Source organism: Globicephala melas, chromosome 7, assembly GCF_963455315.2.
Source record: "Globicephala melas chromosome 7, mGloMel1.2, whole genome shotgun sequence".
Taxonomy (NCBI): domain Eukaryota; kingdom Metazoa; phylum Chordata; class Mammalia; order Artiodactyla; family Delphinidae; genus Globicephala; species Globicephala melas.
The window spans coordinates 55,212,254-55,233,311 of record NC_083320.1 but is presented as its reverse complement, the minus strand read 5'-3'; the positions used below and the strand labels follow the sequence as shown (position 1 = coordinate 55,233,311).

General features: G+C 41.1%; 1 protein-coding gene across 1 annotated transcript in view; it reads right to left on the bottom strand.

The window, feature by feature from the left end:
• Nucleotides 1-21,058, bottom strand: part of PDE11A (phosphodiesterase 11A) — a 420,012-nt gene that overhangs the window by 31,454 nt on the left and 367,500 nt on the right. The window contains exons 16-18 of the mRNA XM_030851036.2: nt 16,797-16,874; nt 10,938-11,001; nt 4,763-4,837 (exon numbers count right to left, since the gene is read on the bottom strand). Coding sequence (XP_030706896.2) covers nt 4,763-4,837; nt 10,938-11,001; nt 16,797-16,874 — 217 coding nt within the window. The remainder of the gene's footprint in view (nt 1-4,762; nt 4,838-10,937; nt 11,002-16,796; nt 16,875-21,058) is intronic.

The following is a 21,058-nucleotide window of genomic DNA, read 5'->3' as shown; positions in this document are numbered from 1 at the left end:
CATTCCCAGCCTTTAAACGTTATGATATTATAATGTTTAGAAAACTTAGAGAAAAAGAAGTGACATATTCCGTTGGGCAGACATAAAAAGAAAGACAATCAGTTGGAATTGGATGGCTGAGATAGAGTCCTCGGACAAACACTGCCTGTTCTACGCCAGTGAGACTGTCCCTCCCTTTATTCCTAAGGAGTAAGGCCAGGGTCTAAGAAGCAACCCTGCCCTGCCTATGGTCTTACAGTAGGTTTCATCTTTTTTCTAAATAAAATGTGGCATCCACATCATTTTGGCATTCACATAGGTTGTGAGGGCAGATTCACAACATCTCCTTGGTTCAGATATATTGAGAAATCCTGCATCCTTCAGACTTAGGAACAAGGGTGGGAGTGGGTGGGGCCCAAATCACTAGCTGCTGAGGTCACAGAAGATAGAAGGGCGCCGCTGAGGAAAATACCTCCAAATTAGAGAGGAGGTCACTGTCTCCTACGGGCTCTGTTCATCCTTGATTGTAATGTGAAACGTAAGTATCAGGAAGGAGGACTAGGCATTTGGAGAAGACTCTGAAATATGCTGGAGGAAGGGCTAGTTCTTGTGAACTGCATGAATCTTGGTCCAAAATGTTCCTTTAAAAAACATTACTCTGGGGCTTCCCCGGTGGCACAGTGGTTGAGAGTCCGCCTGCCGATGCAGGGGACACGGGTTCGTGCTCCGGTCCGGGAAGATCCCACATGCCGCAGAGCGGCTGGGCCCGTGAGCCATGGCCGCTGAGCCTGCACGTCCGGAGCCTGTGCTCCGCAACGGGAGAGGCCAAAATAGTGAGAGGCCCGCGTACCGCAAAAAAAATAAAAAAGTAAATAATAAATAAATAAAAATAAAAAATATTACTCTGTTTTATCCTCTCTAGCTCTAATTGTTATCTGAGATTTTTAAATTTATTTAATGACTGGTGCATAGTATATAGTTATTTTGTTTTTAATTCACTGGTTTTTAGTATATTCACAATTAGCTGTGCAACCATTACCACAATTTTTTTTTAATAAATTTATTTATTTATTTTTATTTTTGGCTGTGTTGAGTCTTTATTGCTGCCCGCGGGCTTTCTCTAGTTGCAGCAAGTGGAGGCTGCTCTTCGTTGCAGTGCACAGGCTTCTCATTGCGGTGGCTTCTCTTGTTGTGGAGCACGGGCTCTAGGCGCGTGGACTTCAGTAGTTGTGGCACACGGCCTCAGTAGTTGTGGCTCGCAGGCTCTAGAGCGCAGGCTCGGTACTTGTGGCGCATGGGCTTAGCTGCTCTGCGGTATGTGAGATCTTCCAGGACCAGGGCTCAAACCTGTGTCCCCTGCATTGGCAGGTGGATTCTTAACCACTGTGCCACCAGGGAAGTCCAACCACAGTCAATTTTAGAACATTTTTATCGCCCCAAGGAAAAAAAAAATCACATATCAATTAGCAGTCGCTCTTCATTCTTCCTCAAACCCCCCAAGCCATAGGCAGCCACTAATTCACTCTCTACCTCTATGGATTTGCCTGTTCTGCACATTTCATGTAAATAGAATCATATGATACGTGGTATTTTGTGACCAGCTTCTTTCGCCTAGCATAATGTTTTCAAGGTTCACCCTGTAAGCATGCATCAGCACTTCAATCATTTTTATTGCCAAATGATATTCCCTTGTATCATTATTGTATACCATATTTTATTTATCCACTCATCAGTAGATGGACATTTGGGTTGTTTTTACTTTTTGGATATTATATATAATGCTACAACAAACATTCAAGTTTTTGTGTGGATGTATGTTTTCATTTCTCTTGGGGCTATACCTAGAGGTAGAATTGCTGGCCCCTGGTAACTCTAATGTTTAATGTTTTGAGGAACTGCCAAACTGTTTTCCAAAGCAGCTGCATCATTTAAATTCCCACCAGCAATGTACAAAAAGTTCCAATTTCTCCACATCCTTGCCAACTCTTGTTATTGTCTTTTTGATTATAGTCATCTTAGTGGGTGTGAAGTGGTATCTCAGTGTGGTTTTGATTTGTATTTCCCTGATGACTAATAATTTTGAACATTTTTTTTTCATGTGCTTATTGGCCATTTATATATGTTCTTTAGGGGAATGTTTATTCAGATCCTTTATGCATTTAAAAAATTGGGTTGTCTTTCTATTGTTGAGTTGCAATAGTTGTTATATATTCTAGATACTAGGCCCATATCAGATATATGCTTTGTGAATAGTTTTTCCCATTCTGTGAGTTGTCTTTTCACTTTCTTGATAGTGTCCTTCAACACACAAAGTTTTAAGTTTTGATGACATCCAATTTCTCTATTTTATCTTTTGTTTGTTGTGCTTTTGGTATCATATCTAAGACACCATTGCCAAATCCAATCCAGAAGATTTATATCTTGCTTTCTTCTAAGAGTTTTATAGTTTTAGCTCTAACATTTAGGTCATTTAGGCTATGGTGAGAGATAGGGTCCATCTTCATTTGCATGTGATATCCCGTTGTCCCTGTGCCATTTGGTGAAAAGATTATTTTTCCCCCATTGCATTATCTTGGCACCCTTGCCAAAAATCAGTTGACCATAACTGTAAGGGGTCATTTCTGGATGTTTGATGAGTATGTGAGATACCACTTTGTCCTGTGTTTTCCCTTAACAGAATTTTGCATCTTGTAATTGATTATTGGTGATTATTTATTTAATGTCTATATTTCCCAGCAGTTGACAAGCTTCTTGAGGGCAGGGAAGATGGTGCCTTGCTCATGGCTGGATGCACTGTGTCCAGCTTCATGCCTGATACTTGAAGGTGTTCAAGCATGTGCTGTTAACTGACTCACTGCTTCCAGTATTAATCTGGATGTTGCCCACATTAGCCTTTGTCTTCATGAAGTTACTCTGGTGACCTTTAGGACTATGACACCTGAAAGGGCTCTTGGACAATTTTATTCCTAAATATCATGGAATAATGGGCACAGCAGGTGTCCAATCTGGGTGTGTGCATTTCCAGACATTTCTGGAAAAGCACTAATGTGGGATAGCCCTGCCACAGCAGTTAGGCCTGAGGAGATAGTCATCAGCCGTGTTAAGTAGGCTTTTGTGGGGAGAGAGCAGCACTTACAGCTATGTATCCACCTCAAAATTAATTTCATTTATGTCTCCAGAAAAACCCCTACCTGAGCCTACAAAAATTCCTTAGTGCTGCACCACTGCACCCACCAGCTTGCCAATGCTGTCAATTGACTCATTTTTTTTTTTTTTTTTTTTTTTTTTTTTGTGGTACACGGGCCTCTCACTGCTGTGGCCTCTCCCATTATGGAGCACAGGCTCCGGACGCGCAGGCCCAGCGGCCATGGCCCACGGGCCCAGCCGCTCCGCGGCATGCGGGATCCTCCCGGACCGGGTCATGAACCCGTGTCCCCTGCATTGGCAGGCGGACTCTCAACCACTGTGCCACCAGGGAAGCCCTGACCCATATTTTTTTCATTTAATTAAATAACCTGTGGTTTTGCTGCATTGTAAACCCTTCAGAGGAGGCCTCTGAAACAGTTTTTTAAAGAGGAGAAAAGCTTTTATTTGAAAATAGATATACATATAGTTGACAGAAATTTGAGTTGTGCTACGTTTTACACGTTAACTATGTATCCCAATCTAGTATCTGTATTTTGTAACCAAATTTGGTGACATCACCAAAGAAGAACAAAGGGATGTGTTGAAAACAGTATAAATAGATATTGCTTTGGAAACTAAAATAATTGATGGGTGTTTTAACTTATGTAGTCTTTCTGACCTTTGTAGGTAAACAACAAATAAAGAATAGTCAAAATTAGTAAGTCTGTGAGTTCTTTAAGCTAGGCGCTAGTTCTGCTGCTTTTCCTTGTCTTTAAATGTCAGCAAAGAAAGGTGTTTTAAAACTTGAAGATCTTATAAATAAAGCCAAATATTCAAAACTGAATTGATTTGAATCCTCATAAACAGACATTCTTGACAATTAACACATTCCTTGAGCTGCAGTGAATCTTCTGTGCTGTGGCAGGCTTTAGAATACTCTGGACCATTCTTTGAGTCGTTGGGTGGTTTGAAGCTACCCATTCATTAAGAATAAAGAGGCCGCCCTCTCCTTGAGGGTGGTGACTGAGGCATTTATGTCTTTGTCTCCCGATTAGTAAAAACAGAATCATCCTTAGCCTACAGTAAGCATTCTCAAATAATAATTGAATGGATGAATCCAATCTAAATAGCATTTCAATCAGCAGAACTTAGTTCCCCAGATGCAACTTTTCATTTCGCAAAAAAAGGAAAAGAAACAGAGACTTGATTTGCTTTTGGGATTTTGGAAAGTTCAAAATTGGAAAGTAAAATCCAGAATATCCATTATTTACTGCACCTGCCTGTTCTAGCCCATCAAGGCTGGACAGCTTGCTTGCCTTTAATTTTTTTCTGTATTTCTGTTTCAAAGTAGCCACTGATTACATATGAAATGCCAGCCCTAGGCTTTGTGTTATTCAAATACTACTCTGCGATCCTCCCTTGCGCCTACTTCTCCCACTGTGGGAGTACAGGAAATGCTTGTTAAGTAGATCAGCCCTGTTAATCAGAAACCTGGGAATAAGTGTTTAGCATCTAAGTTCAATTAAAGCTTTAAACTTTAAAGAGTGATTCCTTAAATCCATTCTCTGTCTTTCCCATTTTCAAGGTGCGATTTGAAGTTATTTTTGAAAATGTCATTTGAAAGGGTAAATACGTCATAAGAAAAGGAAGAACTTACTGAAGGAGTGAGTTTGAGTTCTGCTCTCTCCCGATCTCCTTGTTCAAAGAACTCGCTGGTTACAAGTTCAGCCACCTGAAACAGAGAAATATTTAAATTGACAGGTATGTGTAATTCATCACGAGACACAGAAGTTATTTCTGGCTTATGTGTATGGTAGCTATCTTCAAGACAGACAATCATTTAAAAAACTTATGAGTAAGTACATTAATCTTTTGTGTTTGAAGGTATTATAGAATTTAATCAATGAAACTGATTTCCTTTTAATCAGAAGAACTTGTGCAATGCTTTTTTATTTATTTTTGTTGAAATAGAATTGAAGTACAGTTGCAATGTATCCTTAAACACATGCCGATAGACCATCTCTGACAGTAGAGCTTATATATACACATGAGGCACAAGGTTCCCACCTTCAAAGCAGGCAATGTTCTTATCCAGAAAAATGAAGCAAATAATAATCTAATAATAACTGATGTTATTATAATATATTATTATACTATGTTTGTAATAATAATTCAGCCAACTTTCGGTTGTTTCTGTGCAGATTCTTTACTTTGTCACATACCTGTATTTTAGTTTGGTTTCATCTTGCCATCACAAAAACTCCTTAACCACGTCACCCTACCAGTATACATGTGCCCTCTGGAACGGATACACCCAGGGCCCACCCCTTACTTCCTACAGTAGCCATCAGTCAAGGGGCAGAACTAATGCTAGATTCACTGTTCATACCAGACTTTTACAGTATGTTATGATATAGTCTGAAGAATTTGATTTGGTCTTCAGGCTGTCTCAATCCATGTACTAAATAACAGTGTTTATTTATGGTGGGTTCTAGCTGGTACAGCACAATGGAATGGCTGTTCTACCCCAAACCACAGAGATTTTTTTCAAAGTAAGGACACATATTTTTCTACTTTTCATCCATTAGTGTGGATGGTCAGAAGCTACTGATCATGGTCAAGCTTACAGAGATTTTCTTCTTCCCCAAGCCCTGTGCTTCTACTGATAGTTTTATGGGAAGCAAACTGATGTAACAGATAAGTGCTGAACGGGCGTTTTCAACAACACTATGATGTACATCTAGGATATCTCTGAGGTGAACTAGCTGGATTACAAAATATTGGAAGAGCAGAAAAGAAATACCAGACAACTTGATGGCAAGAAGATCTGGATCCCCAGACTAATTTTTCTCTATTCCAGGCTCTTGTAAAGATGAGGTTTTTAGGTCTGGCAAAGGTTAGAGTGGTTTAATTTTGGTCAAGTGCAGAGAATCAAGATAATTTACCTAAAGTATATCTCTCAGGAGATTTGTCAACCATAAATGGTAACCATTGCCAAAACTTAACAACAACCTCTAACACCCACACACACATCTGAGAGTAGCAAGTATGCAGTCATTTATTAAAAAATAGAACGGCCAGTTCAGATTTTAAACATTTTAAAAATTCAACAGCATAAAACCAGTTGGAACTGACTCAGTCTTTCTAGGACCAGGTTCACTTGTCTCTCTCTAGTCTCTGCCACTGCCTTTCACTTTAGCACTCCAGGCCTCTCTCATTGGTCTCTGGCCTTCCTTTTGAGAAGAAATGGTCCCCCAAGGACCTGGCCTCATTATTCAGTTCCCATAACTCTCCCTCAGAATCCTCTGAGGTGGATCTTTTGCACTAAAGAATGCAAGTGTGCATATGAGGTCACCCCGAGGTGGGAGTCCTGCAGAGGTCAGTAGCCCCTGGAAAGCAAAGAAATTAAAACAAAATCCTTTTCCTTGAGCTTTCCAAAGTGATCTTGGGTATTTCCCCTGAGCTGCTTTCACAGCTCAAATTGTACCACTGTTTCATTTGTACTTAAAATCCCAATCAGGACTATTAAGTGGCTCTTGATTGAATTTTTTATTAAAAAAGGAAATTGAGATGCTAATCAGGCCTTGGGGGCTGACTGGGGAAACCCACATGCTTAGAGTCATGTGTGTGAGGAAGGCAAAGTGAAATAGACACCAATGAAAACACATTTTGAAAGGGAATTAAAAAAAAATCAACATCCAGGAAATTGGAAATATATTTCTATTCTTAAAATAAGTTTCTATTGTTTTTGTCTAACTGTTTCCTAAAATCCTATTAGAAGTGAGTAAGGTTTTGAAAATACCTAACCTATTCAATTCAGATACAAACACAAATGAGATCTACAGTTTAGAGTCGTGACAAGATTTCTGATGGAAACATTTGGAAAAAGATGGTTTTGTGTTTTATTTCCCTGACCTCATGAGTTTCTGCACTGGTCGGCAGAAGTTCAAATCCTAAAAATAAAATAATATTTATATCAGTGACCAAGAAGACCACCTACAAGTGGCCATTGGGCCTCTTCATTCTATAATCTCAATGTGGAAACTTTTTTCCTTTCAAGTACTTTGGTCACTTTCTGGCTCCCACATGGGCTGCTGCTCCTTTCCTTGTGACATGCATTTCACTGGGGTTCTGAAGGCCCTGGCAGATCATCCCTCATCTACCCCCTTTCTAATCTTCTTTATTTTTCCTCCGGTTCCCCTAACTTTCTCCTACTCTCCACTACCTTCCACCCCTATCACAGGGGCCACTCTCAATACTACACTTTTCCCCACTACCTGGAAGAGCCACTTACATATTCTCTTCAGTTTATTCCCAAACTGTACTGTAAGGGAGGCCTTTCCACACTGGGGAAGGGAAGGGTGGGCAGAGATGTAGAAATAAGCAATGTAACCACACAAATCCTTCACCATAACCTGCTTTATGTAACTTCAAGCATGTCATACTAAAACGAAAACCAAGGCACTGGAAGAGAGCTATTCGTTGGAGGAGAGTCTATAGGAAAACTGCACCACCTGCACTGAACTGTGATGTGAGAAACACATAAACTTTCATTTGTGCTAAGCAACTAAAACTTGAGATTATATTTGTTACTGCAGCAAAGCCTAGCTTAGCCTTGACTAACAAAAATTGGTATGGAAGTGAGGTAGTGCTATTAAACAGAAAGGAAGGGAAGGAAGGGAGAGAGAAAGGGAAAGGAAGGAAGAAAAGAAAGAAAGACCCTAAGATATGTGGCATCGGCTTGGGGGCCAGGTATTTGTGAAACAGTGAGGTTGTTAGAAGCTATGAGGATGATGACCCATGTTACACAGTGGCAAAATATTTTTTACAGTTCTCATGGAAATAAAGCAAACAGTGTACCCAATGAATTTATAGCCTTAGGGGAAGAGACTGGAAAACAAAGTTAATAGCATGTGATGGTTGCTGTTGACTGTTTTGCTAGGTTATTGTAAGAAGTGAGCTCAGAAAAGGGTTGGCAGGTCTATAACTAGGAATGAAAGGGAATAGAGAAAGTTACAAATTCAGGATCTTGTAGGGATAGAATATGAAGCTGCTTCTTAATCCCAAACTATGAAAATAAAAATTGAGATACACTTTGAATGACAAAGGCTGATCAAGACTCAGCCTTGCAACAAGAATCAAATGGAAGATGTGGCCAGTAACACATAGTTAGCAACTATGAATGAATTAGGTGGCACACACAACATCCTTTTAGTTAGACAAAATGGCCCAGAAAAATGATTGAACTACATGGTTTCCTCACTGGTGCCAAATACTAGGCCCCCAATACTAGGAATTAACTGTTGAGAGAGGAAGAAAGATGTATGCATGCTGTATTTCCTTGTTCCTGAATATAAGGAAGCAAAGAAATACAGTAGATCTAAGAAGGTTGTATAGAATCTAACTGTGGATGTGTTATTAGCAAATGGAAGTGACTGGAATCAAAGATCTAAGAAGGTGACTAAATGTGCCAAAAACCCCCACAAGCCTTTGACTATTTAAAACTTAAAACAAGCCTTGGGTCTTCAAACTTCTTTAGGGGGGAAGCAGGCTGAGAAAGCTGCTTGGCCTTTGAATCTAGCCAAGGAGGATAATGGAAAAGGAATAATTTCCTAGGGTGGATCTAAAGGCCATGGAAAATATTGAATTGGGCAGCATCTCCCTGAGAATCAGGGCCTACCACAGAGTAGAAGGCCCTCCCAGAGAATGCCCAGTGGGATTTTGGAATTGCTGTGGACCCCTAACTGCCAAATATTGCCATCTCTTCCCTTTCTAAATGGGATTGTCATAATGAGTATTTTGTGGAGTGGGTGTTATGTGCTGCATTTTGGGTGTGTGTGGGCCTTTAGTTCATCTTTAGTTTAATCTTTACAGACCTGCTGTAGAGATTAGCACATATCATCCAGAGATCCTGGACTTCCAGCTTAATATCACTACTGATGGGATATTTGGGTCAACTCCCTTGGAGGGTGGGGGGATGAGTATATTTTGCCTGGAGGAAGGAGAGTGAATCACATTTTTGGTGATTAGAAGGGCAAACAGTAGTATGTTTTCACCAACTATTTCTGGCTTTCTACTTTCTGGGCACATGGAAGGATGGGCACTTCCTGGCTGGGTGGGATCATGTGACCAAGTTCTGGCCAATGAATTGTAGGCAGGGGGATAGCATTTAACTTCCAGTGTAAGACCCACCCGGGCCTCTGCTGGAATGATCCAGACAGTAGCTGCTCCCTCAGCCCCAGTCCAGGATGAGGACAGAGGTGCCAGCCATGCCCAGAGGCACATGTCTCCAGGTGATGTGTTAGTTTAAAACACTGAGATTTTGAGCTTAGTGATAACATAGCCCATTCTGCCAACACACTTGCATCATTTAAAAATGCTGATTAGTGCCTCCTGTGTAAGAAAGCATAAAACACTAAGAATGAAGGCTTTGGAATCTCATCTGCTAGGATTTGAATTCCTCCTCCACCACTTACCAGCTATATGCCTGGCTACGTATCCTTTCTAAGCCTCATTTTTCCCATTGGTGAAATAGGAATAATCACTGTATTAGTTTCCTAGTGCTGTCATAAATTACCACAAATTTGGTGGCTTAAAGCAACAGAAATGTATTCTCTCAAAGTTCTGGAGGCCAGGAGTTCAGTATCACTTCACTGGACAGAAATCAAGGTGTTGGTAGGGCCATGTTCCCTCTGGAGGCTCCAGGGGAGAATCTGTACTTTGCCTCTTTCAGTTTCTGGTGGCTGCCAGCATCCTTCTGCCTGTGGCCACATCACTCCAATCTCTGCCTTGTCTTCACACACCTTCTCCTCTTCTGAATGTGCCACCTCCCTGTGCCTCTCTCTTATAAGGACACTTGTGATTGAATTTAAGGCCTACCTGGGTAATCCAGATAATGATGATGATAATGATAAAGGTGGTCCTTAACTTAATCACATCTGCAAAGACCCTTTTTCCTTCTAAGGAAAAACCATTTACAGGTTCCAGGGATTAGGACCTGATATCTTTGGGTTGCCATTATTCAGCCCACTACAGTCACAATACCCACCTCAGGGGATTTTTGAGGATTAAATGATATAATACTTATAAAGCAGTCATTTAACATTGGTTATTTAGTCAATAAATATTAGTTTTTTATTGTTATATGAATGTATCTTATTTTCCCTTAAATGTCAAGTCTCAGGATACCAAGTTATCATTTTAGACCCCGCAGCCCATCCAGTAGGTGCCTCATAAAACCAAAAGAGCTATTAACCAAATACTATCAAGGTAATAAAGGACCTTTAGTTGGGTAGTTATGGGATTAAAAACTATTCTAGCTCTAGAACTAACACTTTTGGGCAGTGAAACCAGAGAGGTGGTAAAGGCATTAAATTTGGGACACAAATTAAATTAGATACTACACATTTTGGCCAAAGAGCCCTCTGATCTCTAAATAGACTTTAAAGAAAAAGAAAAATAGAAATTCCTTTTTATCCTTGTTTTTTTTTTTTTTTTCTTCAGATGTAAAAAACTGGACCTTGTACTAAAACACGGTTACCTATTCAAGAACACTACGTATGAAACTCCTGCCTTAAGAAATGGTCAAGGTGTTATTTGGATTTAGTGCATTAAAAAAAATCTTACAGAGTCAGAAATATTATTTCTCAGTGGAAGCACGATAAAGAAAGGCTGGGCAATAAACCGTCGCCCTAAACCTCCTGCTATTTTTTACACCACGTTAATACTGATGCAAATTGACTCAGGTTTCAGTGCCTGGTAGACAGGGCTCTGGGAATACTGTCCCCCCCCAGTCCCTCCTCGGCTGAGACCTGTCATTAATCACCACTCGCCTGTCTGGAGATCTCCCACGGTTTGGTCACGGCTCCAAGGTCACAGGCTGTCATTAACATTGATCTGAAAAACAGAACCAAACAAAACAGCCTGAATAATCTTTTGTTGCATTCCTAAACAAACCCGTCCTAGATACATACATAAATAAAATGGGACCCGGCCAGCTTACATCTTCTTTTCCTCAACAAGGGCAGCACTGCTGACAGACCCATGTTTAGCACCTCCATCATGCAGCCGCACTACTTCGGAAGACAAAGCTCGCACACACTCTCGGTGGCCCTTTTGTTTTGCCTGCGGCAGATCAAGGAAAGCCAAGCACTGCTTTCTCTATACCTGAACCAAGCAAGCTCTGCTTAAAATAATTTGTAATGGACGATGCTTTTTATTTTTAACTCTCAGCAAGGGAATCAGTATATAATACTCTATACATAGCTCATAAACCTGTTTACCAATGTATCACTGATTGATAGGGACAGAAGAAAACCCACACCAAAAAGGCAAACTACATGCCCCATTAGGGGCTCCTGAATTTTCTTTCTTTCTTTTTTTAAAATTTTTATTGGAGTACAGTTGCTTTACAATGTTGTGTTAGCTTCTACTGCACAGCAAAATGAATCAGCCATACATATACGTATATCCCCTCCCACTTAGGACACCACAATGCATTAAGTAGAGTTCCCTGGGCTATACAGTATGGTCCCATCAGTTGTCTATTTTATACGTAGTATCAATAGTGTATATGTGTCTCCTGCATTTAAGATTTGCGGGGGAGAACCACACAGTTTGACTCCAGTTTACTACCTGGCTACAACCATATTTTATAAGCGTTACGAAGAAGAAACATATTCAGCTACAGCTTTCATTAATTTGAGCCCATAAGAAAGTACAGGAAATATCTGAATCAGATTTTTGAGGGGCAGATTTCTATTGGTTTAGAAATCTAGAATCCAGATTGAAACCTGGATATAAAAAACAGGGGGAACAATTCAAATTGTAGATAACTCTTGTATTTCTAATTGGATGTGGTGAGAAGGGAAAAATCAGGCACACTCTTTGTCCAAAATCTGCTTTCTTTTACTAAAACCAGCAGCACGTGATGAAAACTAACGAAGGATCTGAGCTGGGAAACCACATCTTGGCTAACTCCTTTTGGAAGAAAGGAGTGTGTTGTCAAAGGTCAGAGGGCTGCCCTGATGTCAGGTGTTAACATTTCATACCCTGCTGGATTCTACTGCCTTGGAAACATGTCTGCTTCCCAGATGGCAGGGCATGCCTGGATGGTGGTAGGGTTTGTGTAACTTCTCCAGAAAACCCTCCAGGGAACAAGGCAGACCGGCAAATAACAATAGGTCATTCAAGGCACAACCAGGCAGCGCCAGCATGAGCAGCCCTCTAGGAATCAGGCACCGTCTAATTCCAAACACTCCTGTGCTAAGCCCTGTGCAAAGAGACACATCAGTCTATTCTTCGTGCTTCATCTTTTGTGACAAGCACTTCTACAGTGCTTACATGTGCCTGCCTCTGTACTAAGTGCTTTACCAACTACCTACTAACTAACTACTAACTAAATGACTCCTCATCACAAGATGCTGTTATTTCTATTTTACAGAGAGGTCAATGGCAGCATGGAGAGATTAAGCAACTTTCCCAAAGTGCGTAAAGGATTCAGGATTCTGTGCTTATCGCAAAGCTGCCAGAGCCCCTCTTGCTAAACTCCAGTGATTCTCATTTTAGGTTCTGCTGGTACCAGAGAGGGACATGACTGTAGGTAATGCATTAGACTTTGTAGTCTCTCTCCCGGACAGGAAATAATCTCTGTGAAGCTGCCTACTTGTACCATAGTTGGATAATTACTTAAGTTCCATCTGCTTGATAATTTGAAACTTACTTCTCAAATTCATATCAACATTAATCAGTCAATCAACAAATTTATTGAGTTTCTGCTAGGTGCTCTGATGATGAGAATTCTAATAGCTACCATTTATTGAAGAGGCATTAGAGGGTGATTTACATAGTCTCTATATGAGGTAGGGATACTATTATTATCTCCATTTTACAAAGCAAATAGTGCTTTGCATTCCTGGATCAGAGAGTTCGGGTACCTTGCCTGAGGTTACACTGCTAGGAGCTATCAAAGCTAGGATTAGGATCCATATAGTCTGACAGAAGAGCCTCTACTTTCAATGAATACTCTGCAGTGGAGCAGAAAGTCTGTATAGAGAAGGAAGACTGAAAAAGACTGGGAGGGAGGACGGTGGAGTGTCTGAAACCTTTATCCAATTGGTGTGGGGAGTCAATGAAGGTTGGGGACACAGGAGGAACCTGGCCAGAGCTTCAAGGAGAGAACTTTAGGTAGTAGATGTGGAAATAGTTTAAAGAAGTAGAGAATGGAAGCAGAGAGACAGTAGGAAAGCATAAATTGATAAGGTCATAAAACAAAGGAGGGGAGAGGGGAAAGAAAGTCAAGGATAGGGTTGGGAGCTTGCACAGGAAGGATGAACAGAAGGAGGCGAATGGGCAGTTTTACCTTATTTTTTAGATCAAGCCTCTGTACTTGAAAGGCCTTCTCTAAAATATGAGAGCAGGGAGGGAGTTTATAGCAACTGTTTGAGTCCTGAGGTCTGCACAACTCTAGTGCATTTTAGAGCTAGGTGGTACAATCTGCTTAGTGTGACTGCAGGAATGAACGGTCAGGAATGTCCTCTGTGGGGCGGGAAGGGGACGGTGTGTTCCTAGTGTATCTGAGACTCGCAGCAGCTCCTTGTTATCATGGCTCTCCTCCTCTAGGAGCCAAAATTATTTGGATAACTATCTTGTGATTATTACTATTTTCTTGTTTTTCTCTACTTTTTAAAAGCATTAACAACTCAAAAGGAATACACTTTAATTTAAAAGATATATCCAAATTCAGTAAAAGATTACACGTATGAACTGAATTTTATGCTTACCATACAAAAAGATTACACCTCGCAGTCTGCATTCTGTTTCACTGTTTTAAATTTTGAACACAAATACAGACCCCAAATGGTCAACATAAAATGACAGAATGGAAGTAACTCAAGTTCTGTTTCTTTATCTTTAAAATCACCGAGCTATCATTGTTTATTCTGAATATATGGTTTAAAAGCAGAAAGGTGATGTTCTCAGAGGTTGGAGACACAAACTGCATCTGGAGTGAGTGCAGAAAGTTCCGAACCGTTAGCAACTTACTCTTGAAAATGTGTCCGGAGTCCACCTGTGCCAGGGGCTGACGGAATAACTGGACGTTCTTGGAATTAACTTACATGTATGATAGATGCACAATGAAAGGATAAGTAATACTGTGCTAATTTGAAGCGTTCATAGCAATTATTTTGATACTCAACAGTAATCTCAGCCGTTGTTTAGAATTTATTCCAACAAAAGATTTTTCTCTGGGAGGAGCGTCTCATTGTTGACATTGTTTAGATTGCAGGCACATGGTGATGATAAAAAGCAGACCAACTTTTAGTTGGTTTTATTACTATTTCAAAATTCTCTAAGACAGTGCTCCCCCTGAGCCCCGCCAGCTGCCCGCAACGTGCACATGGTCAGAGTCCAGCTGTGAAATTGCGGGGCGGGGGGGGGGGAGGGCAGAGCTGGGGGAAGAGGAGAGTTCCTGAAGCATCTCACCTCTGTTTTATGTACTGTGCTTCTAAATAAGATTTTCTTACATATGGGGTTCCCTGCCGAAGAATTTGAAAACGTCTGTGGGAAAACACTCAGGTGGAGACATGGAACGAGTGCTGGCATTTTACGAGTTGTGCTCAGGAGGGAGGCCAGACCCAAGAAACCCGGTGGGACCATTTGTGAGGATGCTGAGGAAAAAGAGAAGAATTCCTTGAGGGACGATTACACTTAGGGGGCAGTGGGGAGGAGGAAGGACTAGGGAAGCACAAATAGGAGAAGAAAAAGTCAGAAGAAAGTGAATATACAGAAGAGCATGGGCTTTGCGGAAGCCAAGGCAGGGAAAAGTTTTAAGAAAGGAAAGGCCAACACAGTTAGGGCTGCGAAGAGATGGAGGAAGCTGAAGAGAACAAAGGCTGTAGGATCTGATCCTTAGGAGGTGACCGGTGACTTTCAAAACGCACAGAAATTACATTTCAGCAACTAAATTCCTCAGTGGAGGAATTCACTCTAAATACTAAATACTCTGTGGTAACTTCATACTTTGGAATACTATGCAACAATCAAAGATGATACTGGTATGGACATGGAAAGAATTCCAAGGCATACAGCTGAGTGAACAAGTGAGTCCAGACTGACATGTAAATATATAATTTATGTTAAAATGAACAAACAAATCTACACTAAATAGTATGTTTCCCATGGGTACACATGTATGGAAATGCTCTGACAACAGTCTGAAAAGAAACAAGGAATTGCTAACAGAGCAAAGCTATGCACAGTATGGGAATTGGGAATGATGCTCAAAGAACTGGGGGGTTATCTGTAATTTTACTTTGTTTCAGAAAAATATATTCCTGTCATTACTTGTGGGATTAAAAATGATTTAAAAAGAAATAAATTGCCTTGTAAGAGGTTAGAAGGAGTGTGAGTGAAGTGTGGAATTGAGAGAGAGAAGAAAATTATGATTGGACTTGAAGAAGGAGGCAGATTTTAGGGATTTTTTTTTTTTTTTTTTTTTTTTTTTTTTTTTACTGAGGAGATGGAAGCATATTTTTTAGGCTTAGAGAGGTCATGCTGGGGGGAAAAAGAAGTCAGCTTTTGAAAATGCAAGCCAAAGAAGTATAATTGACACAGCAAGGTCAGGGGTCGGGGTGGGGCAGGGAGGTGGAGGGACTGGAATAGGACACGAGCAGAGATGCTAGTGTTGAAGACAGGAAGGGTCCTTCCCACCCTCACCCATCACCAGCCCCCCGCCCCTGCCACCCCACCAGAAAGGATGCAGAAAAGGTCTGTAAAGATAACAGATCTTGATTTGTAAGACAAGCACAGTTGTCTTTAATTCCTCAAAAAAAAGCTAACACAGAGAAATAGTAATGCAGAGAGGGGAGAAGTAGAGCGCCCTCTGGTGAGAGAGTGAGAAGAGGGAAGCGGCAGGCAGGGCTCTGTGTTCTCAGATGGAGGCGGAGGTCTTGCACGTGCATGCGGGCCAGGGCTGGGGTAGGGATCTCACTGGGGGCGATGCCAGTGGTCGCCTGGCTGTGGAGCAGACACACTGCGCCCAGAAGCCCAGAAAGCTCACAAGCTTTCCCAGAAATGCTTAATAAATCTGGAACAGGACTAATTCACCAGAAAGTCTGGGGATGGGTGAGATGGGGACAGTGGAAGGACAGGGTGTGAGAGAAAGAGGAATAGTGCCTAACCAGCTGGAGTGGCTGCAATCAGGTGGTTAAAATGTGCCACATAAAAATGATGGTTTGCTGCTGTCTTTTCTAAACAACTGGGAAGAAGTCCTGTGAAAAGTCTAGAACAGATTCCTTATTTCCAGCACCAAAATCTTTTGATTGGTTTTCTATCTACAATGTCTATTGTCTCTAAAAAAAACCCCAAACTAACTCTCACTTTCCTTTGTTCTGTGTAACTGTTTCCGGAGATTCAAAAATCCCCCCTCTCCTGCAATTTGCATGCCTGCTGAAACGGGACCAATTCAAACATCATTTTCTAATTTTGAAGGCAAATTTATGGAGAGGAGGCAAAATAAAATAAATTAGAAAACGAAAAGACACATTCTCTAATTATTCAACTAATTTCTGAACGTTTTGAATGTAAGCTTTGTTACTTTAAAAACTACTTGTGTGCTTTTAGCACTGTCAGAAAAGCATGGCTAAATCGTCAAATAATGAAGAAACACATAAACAAGAGCTGTTTCTTACCGAAATATATCACGATGGTTTTTGATGTTCCAATCATATTCTCCTTTACTGACAAGTTCGAAGAATTCAGTTCTCCTCCTGCATGAAATCAAATGAAAAAAGAAAAAAAACAAACCCTGGAATGAAATTTCTCAGTCTGTGCGGTGACATAAACACATTTATGGGAAAATATAAGACCACCTCAACCAAGTAACTTAATATTTGAAATCATGAGGCTAAAGTGCTATCAAAATAAATCACTTTAAAAAAAAATGTTGAGGCTTCAAGAAAAAGCCACAATCATTTCTGAATGTATTTACAACGGAGGAGATTATCGAGCCACAAAACAGAAAACAGTGTGGTCCTGCATTTGGGATTACTTGATGTGAAGCCCTGTGACTCTTACTGAAAGTCAGAGAAGGGAGGCAAGGACACATAAAAAGCGGGAAGAGTTCCAGAATGTTCTTTTATCATTCAACTTAGAACTGACCTGTATGATGATCCAAGATACGATAAACTCCCTGGTAGTAAATTCAGGACAAATACTTTTGTAGAGGTTAGAAGATAACTATTTCACCATTTCAGTACTTAAACACATAGGCTATGGAGTCAGAAATAACTCTGTTTAAATAATGGTTCAGTCACTGCCTTGCTCTGCAACTTTGGAAAGTCACTTAAACCCTCCGAGCCTCAATTTCCTAAGCTCTAACTTGGGGGTCCTATTTGCTGACTCAGTTACTGTGAGGATTAAATGAGACGACATGCAGCGCATTTAGCATGTGTCTACACATTTTAAGTGCTGGATACACACGCATGTGGAGACACATTTGGAGATGTATAGATATGGAAAAGACAAGAAGGGAATCTTCTCAAATTGTGAATATAGGGTGACATTTCTATTTTCAAAATCTTCCTTTAGTCTAGTTATGTGATTTTAATATTTATAGTGAGAAAGGAAAAAAAAAGACATCACCATTTTTATTCTTTAAGAATCATTTCCCAAGGTTTCACTCTCTTGGCACTTCCTAATGAGAGACCATTTAAAGGATTCTGGCACGCTGTTTCCCGAAGTGCATCCCACAAAATGCCAGTCTTAGGAGGTGCTGCATGAAAAGGAGTGCTCTGGCCGAGTGGGTATGAGAAATGCTGCCTGTGATATACCTCTCTAGAGACTCACCACGACAATAGCCTTTTGAAGGCTCTGCAAAATACTGAGAAAAGCCTACTCACCCTGACTTAACCACAGAATCCCATAGCACTGATGTTTTAAGGAATACACTTTAGAAAATAGTACCATGTCATTTATGGTGGAAATCAGAGTAGGATCTTAAACACTTATGCTGACCCATTGTAATCTGGGGGGACAAAGGACAAGATGCTGAGTGCTATTGGCTTCTCTGTTTCTTGTCTGGAGTCCCCATCACCAGCTGGCCAACAGTATGGACTTCTTGCCACCTGATCAGATGGACAACTCAATTCACCTGAAAGGGGGCAGGTCAGGAAGACAAACAGGTGACTCATTTCCTTATTTGAGACACAAAGGCAGGGCCTGGATTTGCTTCTTCAAGTGGGTACAGGTCAAGGTCACACCACGGATGGAATAATCTCCCCAACAACATCACTGCACCTTTACCACCTTTTTCACTTGCCCACTCCCTTCTTTTTGACCATGGTCATGCCTTTTTCACATCACCACCACTGACTGTGATCTGCAGTAGAAAGAGATGGCGGAATGGAAAGAGCCCACGTCTGGACTCACACAGACCTGGGCTTGATGCTGACTGTCACTCACTAGCTGTATGGTCCTGGGCAAGTGTCCACATTGCTGAGCCTCAGTTTCCAGCTCTGCGGTGAATATTTGCAATGAGGTGCATCAAGTGTTTGGTACTGGTAGATACTCAATACCTGATAGCCATGGTTGATGTGTAAATAATATTAACGGTATTACTGCCAACAGTGATACACACTGGACTAACTGGACTTTATGGAGATTGAAGAGGTCATCTACTTCTTTTTTCTGCCTGAATGGAAATTCTTCTTCTTTTGAATAATTGTGGAGCAGAAAGTTTGGTGCAACAGATATTTATTGAACACCTACTGTGTGCCAACTCTTTACTAGGCTTTATGGACACAAGACAATTTGTAAACATCTCTGAGTTTACCAGGGGTGATCAACAAATACAGGTAATCCCCCTTCAAAGGTGATGCTAATGATAATACTAATGATACTGGGACTAGACTGAGGTTAGAGAGAGACTCGCCTTGGGTACAAAATTCAAGTGGGTGCCCCAAACTCAGTAATCAAGACAAATAATATCTTAATGCAATGTTTTTAAAAATCAGCATAAATACAAAAAACCCCATGATGAACAAAACATCAAAATTTTAAATAAAGACAGGATCTGACGCTGCACTCTTCGTGACCCACCTCAGTTGCCTGCCCCTACTCCTCACCCTGAGGAGGCTAATATTTGTTGGGCCCTTATTATGTTCCAGGCGGACTTCCTGGGTTCTGTCACTTATTAACCACATGACTGACCTTGGGTAGGTTATTGAACTCTGCTGGGCTTCAGTTTTCTTGTCAGAGAAGAGTAACAGCAATAGGATCTATCTTGTTAGGGTTGGTGGGAGGATTCAATGAGATGATTTATGTCACACACTTAGCAGAGTGCCTGGCACACAGTAGGTGCTCAGTAAGGATTAGCTACTGTTATTAAGCTCAGAAGGGTTGAGTGAACTGGCCCCAGGTGGTGAGTGGCAGAGCTGGGATACGAACACAAGCTGTTGGAATAATGGCTGCCCCAAGCAGCTAAGATGTGCTCAGGGTGTCCTGGGAGCACAGAGGAAGGCACTTGGCTTAGATAGGAGAGTCATGGAAGATCATGGAAGGCCTTCTGAAAGAGCTTGTCAGTCATCATCTCTGTCATCATAAGCACCTGGATGTCTTTTCAATCCTATGAGTTATTCTAAGAAATCATTAGAAGGCAAGCTCTATGAGGACAATAGCCTGGCCCATTTTTGTTCACCCCTGAATCCCCAGTGCCTACAACAGTGCCTGACATGTACCAGGAGCTCAATAAATATTTGTTGAGTTGGTGAATGAATGAAGAAGATGATCTCAGAAAACTATTCATTAAAGAAAAAACTCTTTAGACACTGGTTCCACCTAGATTCCAATTGTTCTACACTCTTCACAGCTGTCATTTGGAGAGAATGAGATAAGAAAACAACCTAAAACCTATCCAAGAAAAGCCCTGTCTTGAAGACTAGATTCTAACTTGATCCAGGTGGACAACATAACAAGTTGGGGGAAATGTAAGAACACCGTTCCCAACCAATGCCTGACCCTTCCTCCATAACTATTGGAATACCTGCTGAGAGTATGTTCAATATATGAGACATAACATTTTTGATGTAAAGTGGAAGCATATTACCTAGGCGTCTAACTCAATATAGAAGTTTGTTTTAATTGCAAATGTATGACATGCCAACCAAATAGCACCAGAAGAATAAATCTCCATGATTATGAAAATTTTAATACCTAGAGCTGCTGGTGTGAAAGTCTTAAATCAACTGAACCCAAAATCAGTCATAGGCATCACATAACATTATAACAAAGCCAGGGTCTACTGCATCAGGACAAAAGGGAATATCCACTATCCCTAGGGGGTGGTAGGTAGAGGAGGGGCAGAAGGAATCTTTTCATAGAGAACAGAAAAATGTGGCATACTAATTTTATTTTTCTCCACTGACAAAAGTGTGGCTATTTCTTTTCTTTCTTTTTTTTTTTTTTGCGGTACGCTGGCCTCTCACTGTTGTGGCCTCTCCCGTTGCGGAGCACAGGCTCCGGATGCGCAGGCTCAGCGGCCATGGCTCACGGGCCCAGCCGCTCCGCGGCATAGGGGATCTTCCCGGACCGGGGCACGAACCCGTGTCCCCTGCATCGGCAGGCGGACTCCCAACCACTGTGCCACCAGGGAAGCCCAATGTGTGGCTATTTCTTGATAGGTTCTATTTATTCTGGCGTCCCAAGGTTTGGATCCCTCTTTGCCTCTCTGTCTGTCTGTCTCTATGTGTGTTTGTGTACATAAATCACACACACACACTTATATATATGTAAAATTGCTGGGTCATAGAATGATTTCTATGTTTAATCTGAGTTTTCATTATAAATACAGATTGTTAGGGGTATACGGAACCTTTGAAAAAAAATCTGCTGTAATTCTCTCATTTATAGGTGAGGACACTCAAGGTGAAGGAAGGTGAAGTGATTTGCCCAGGGT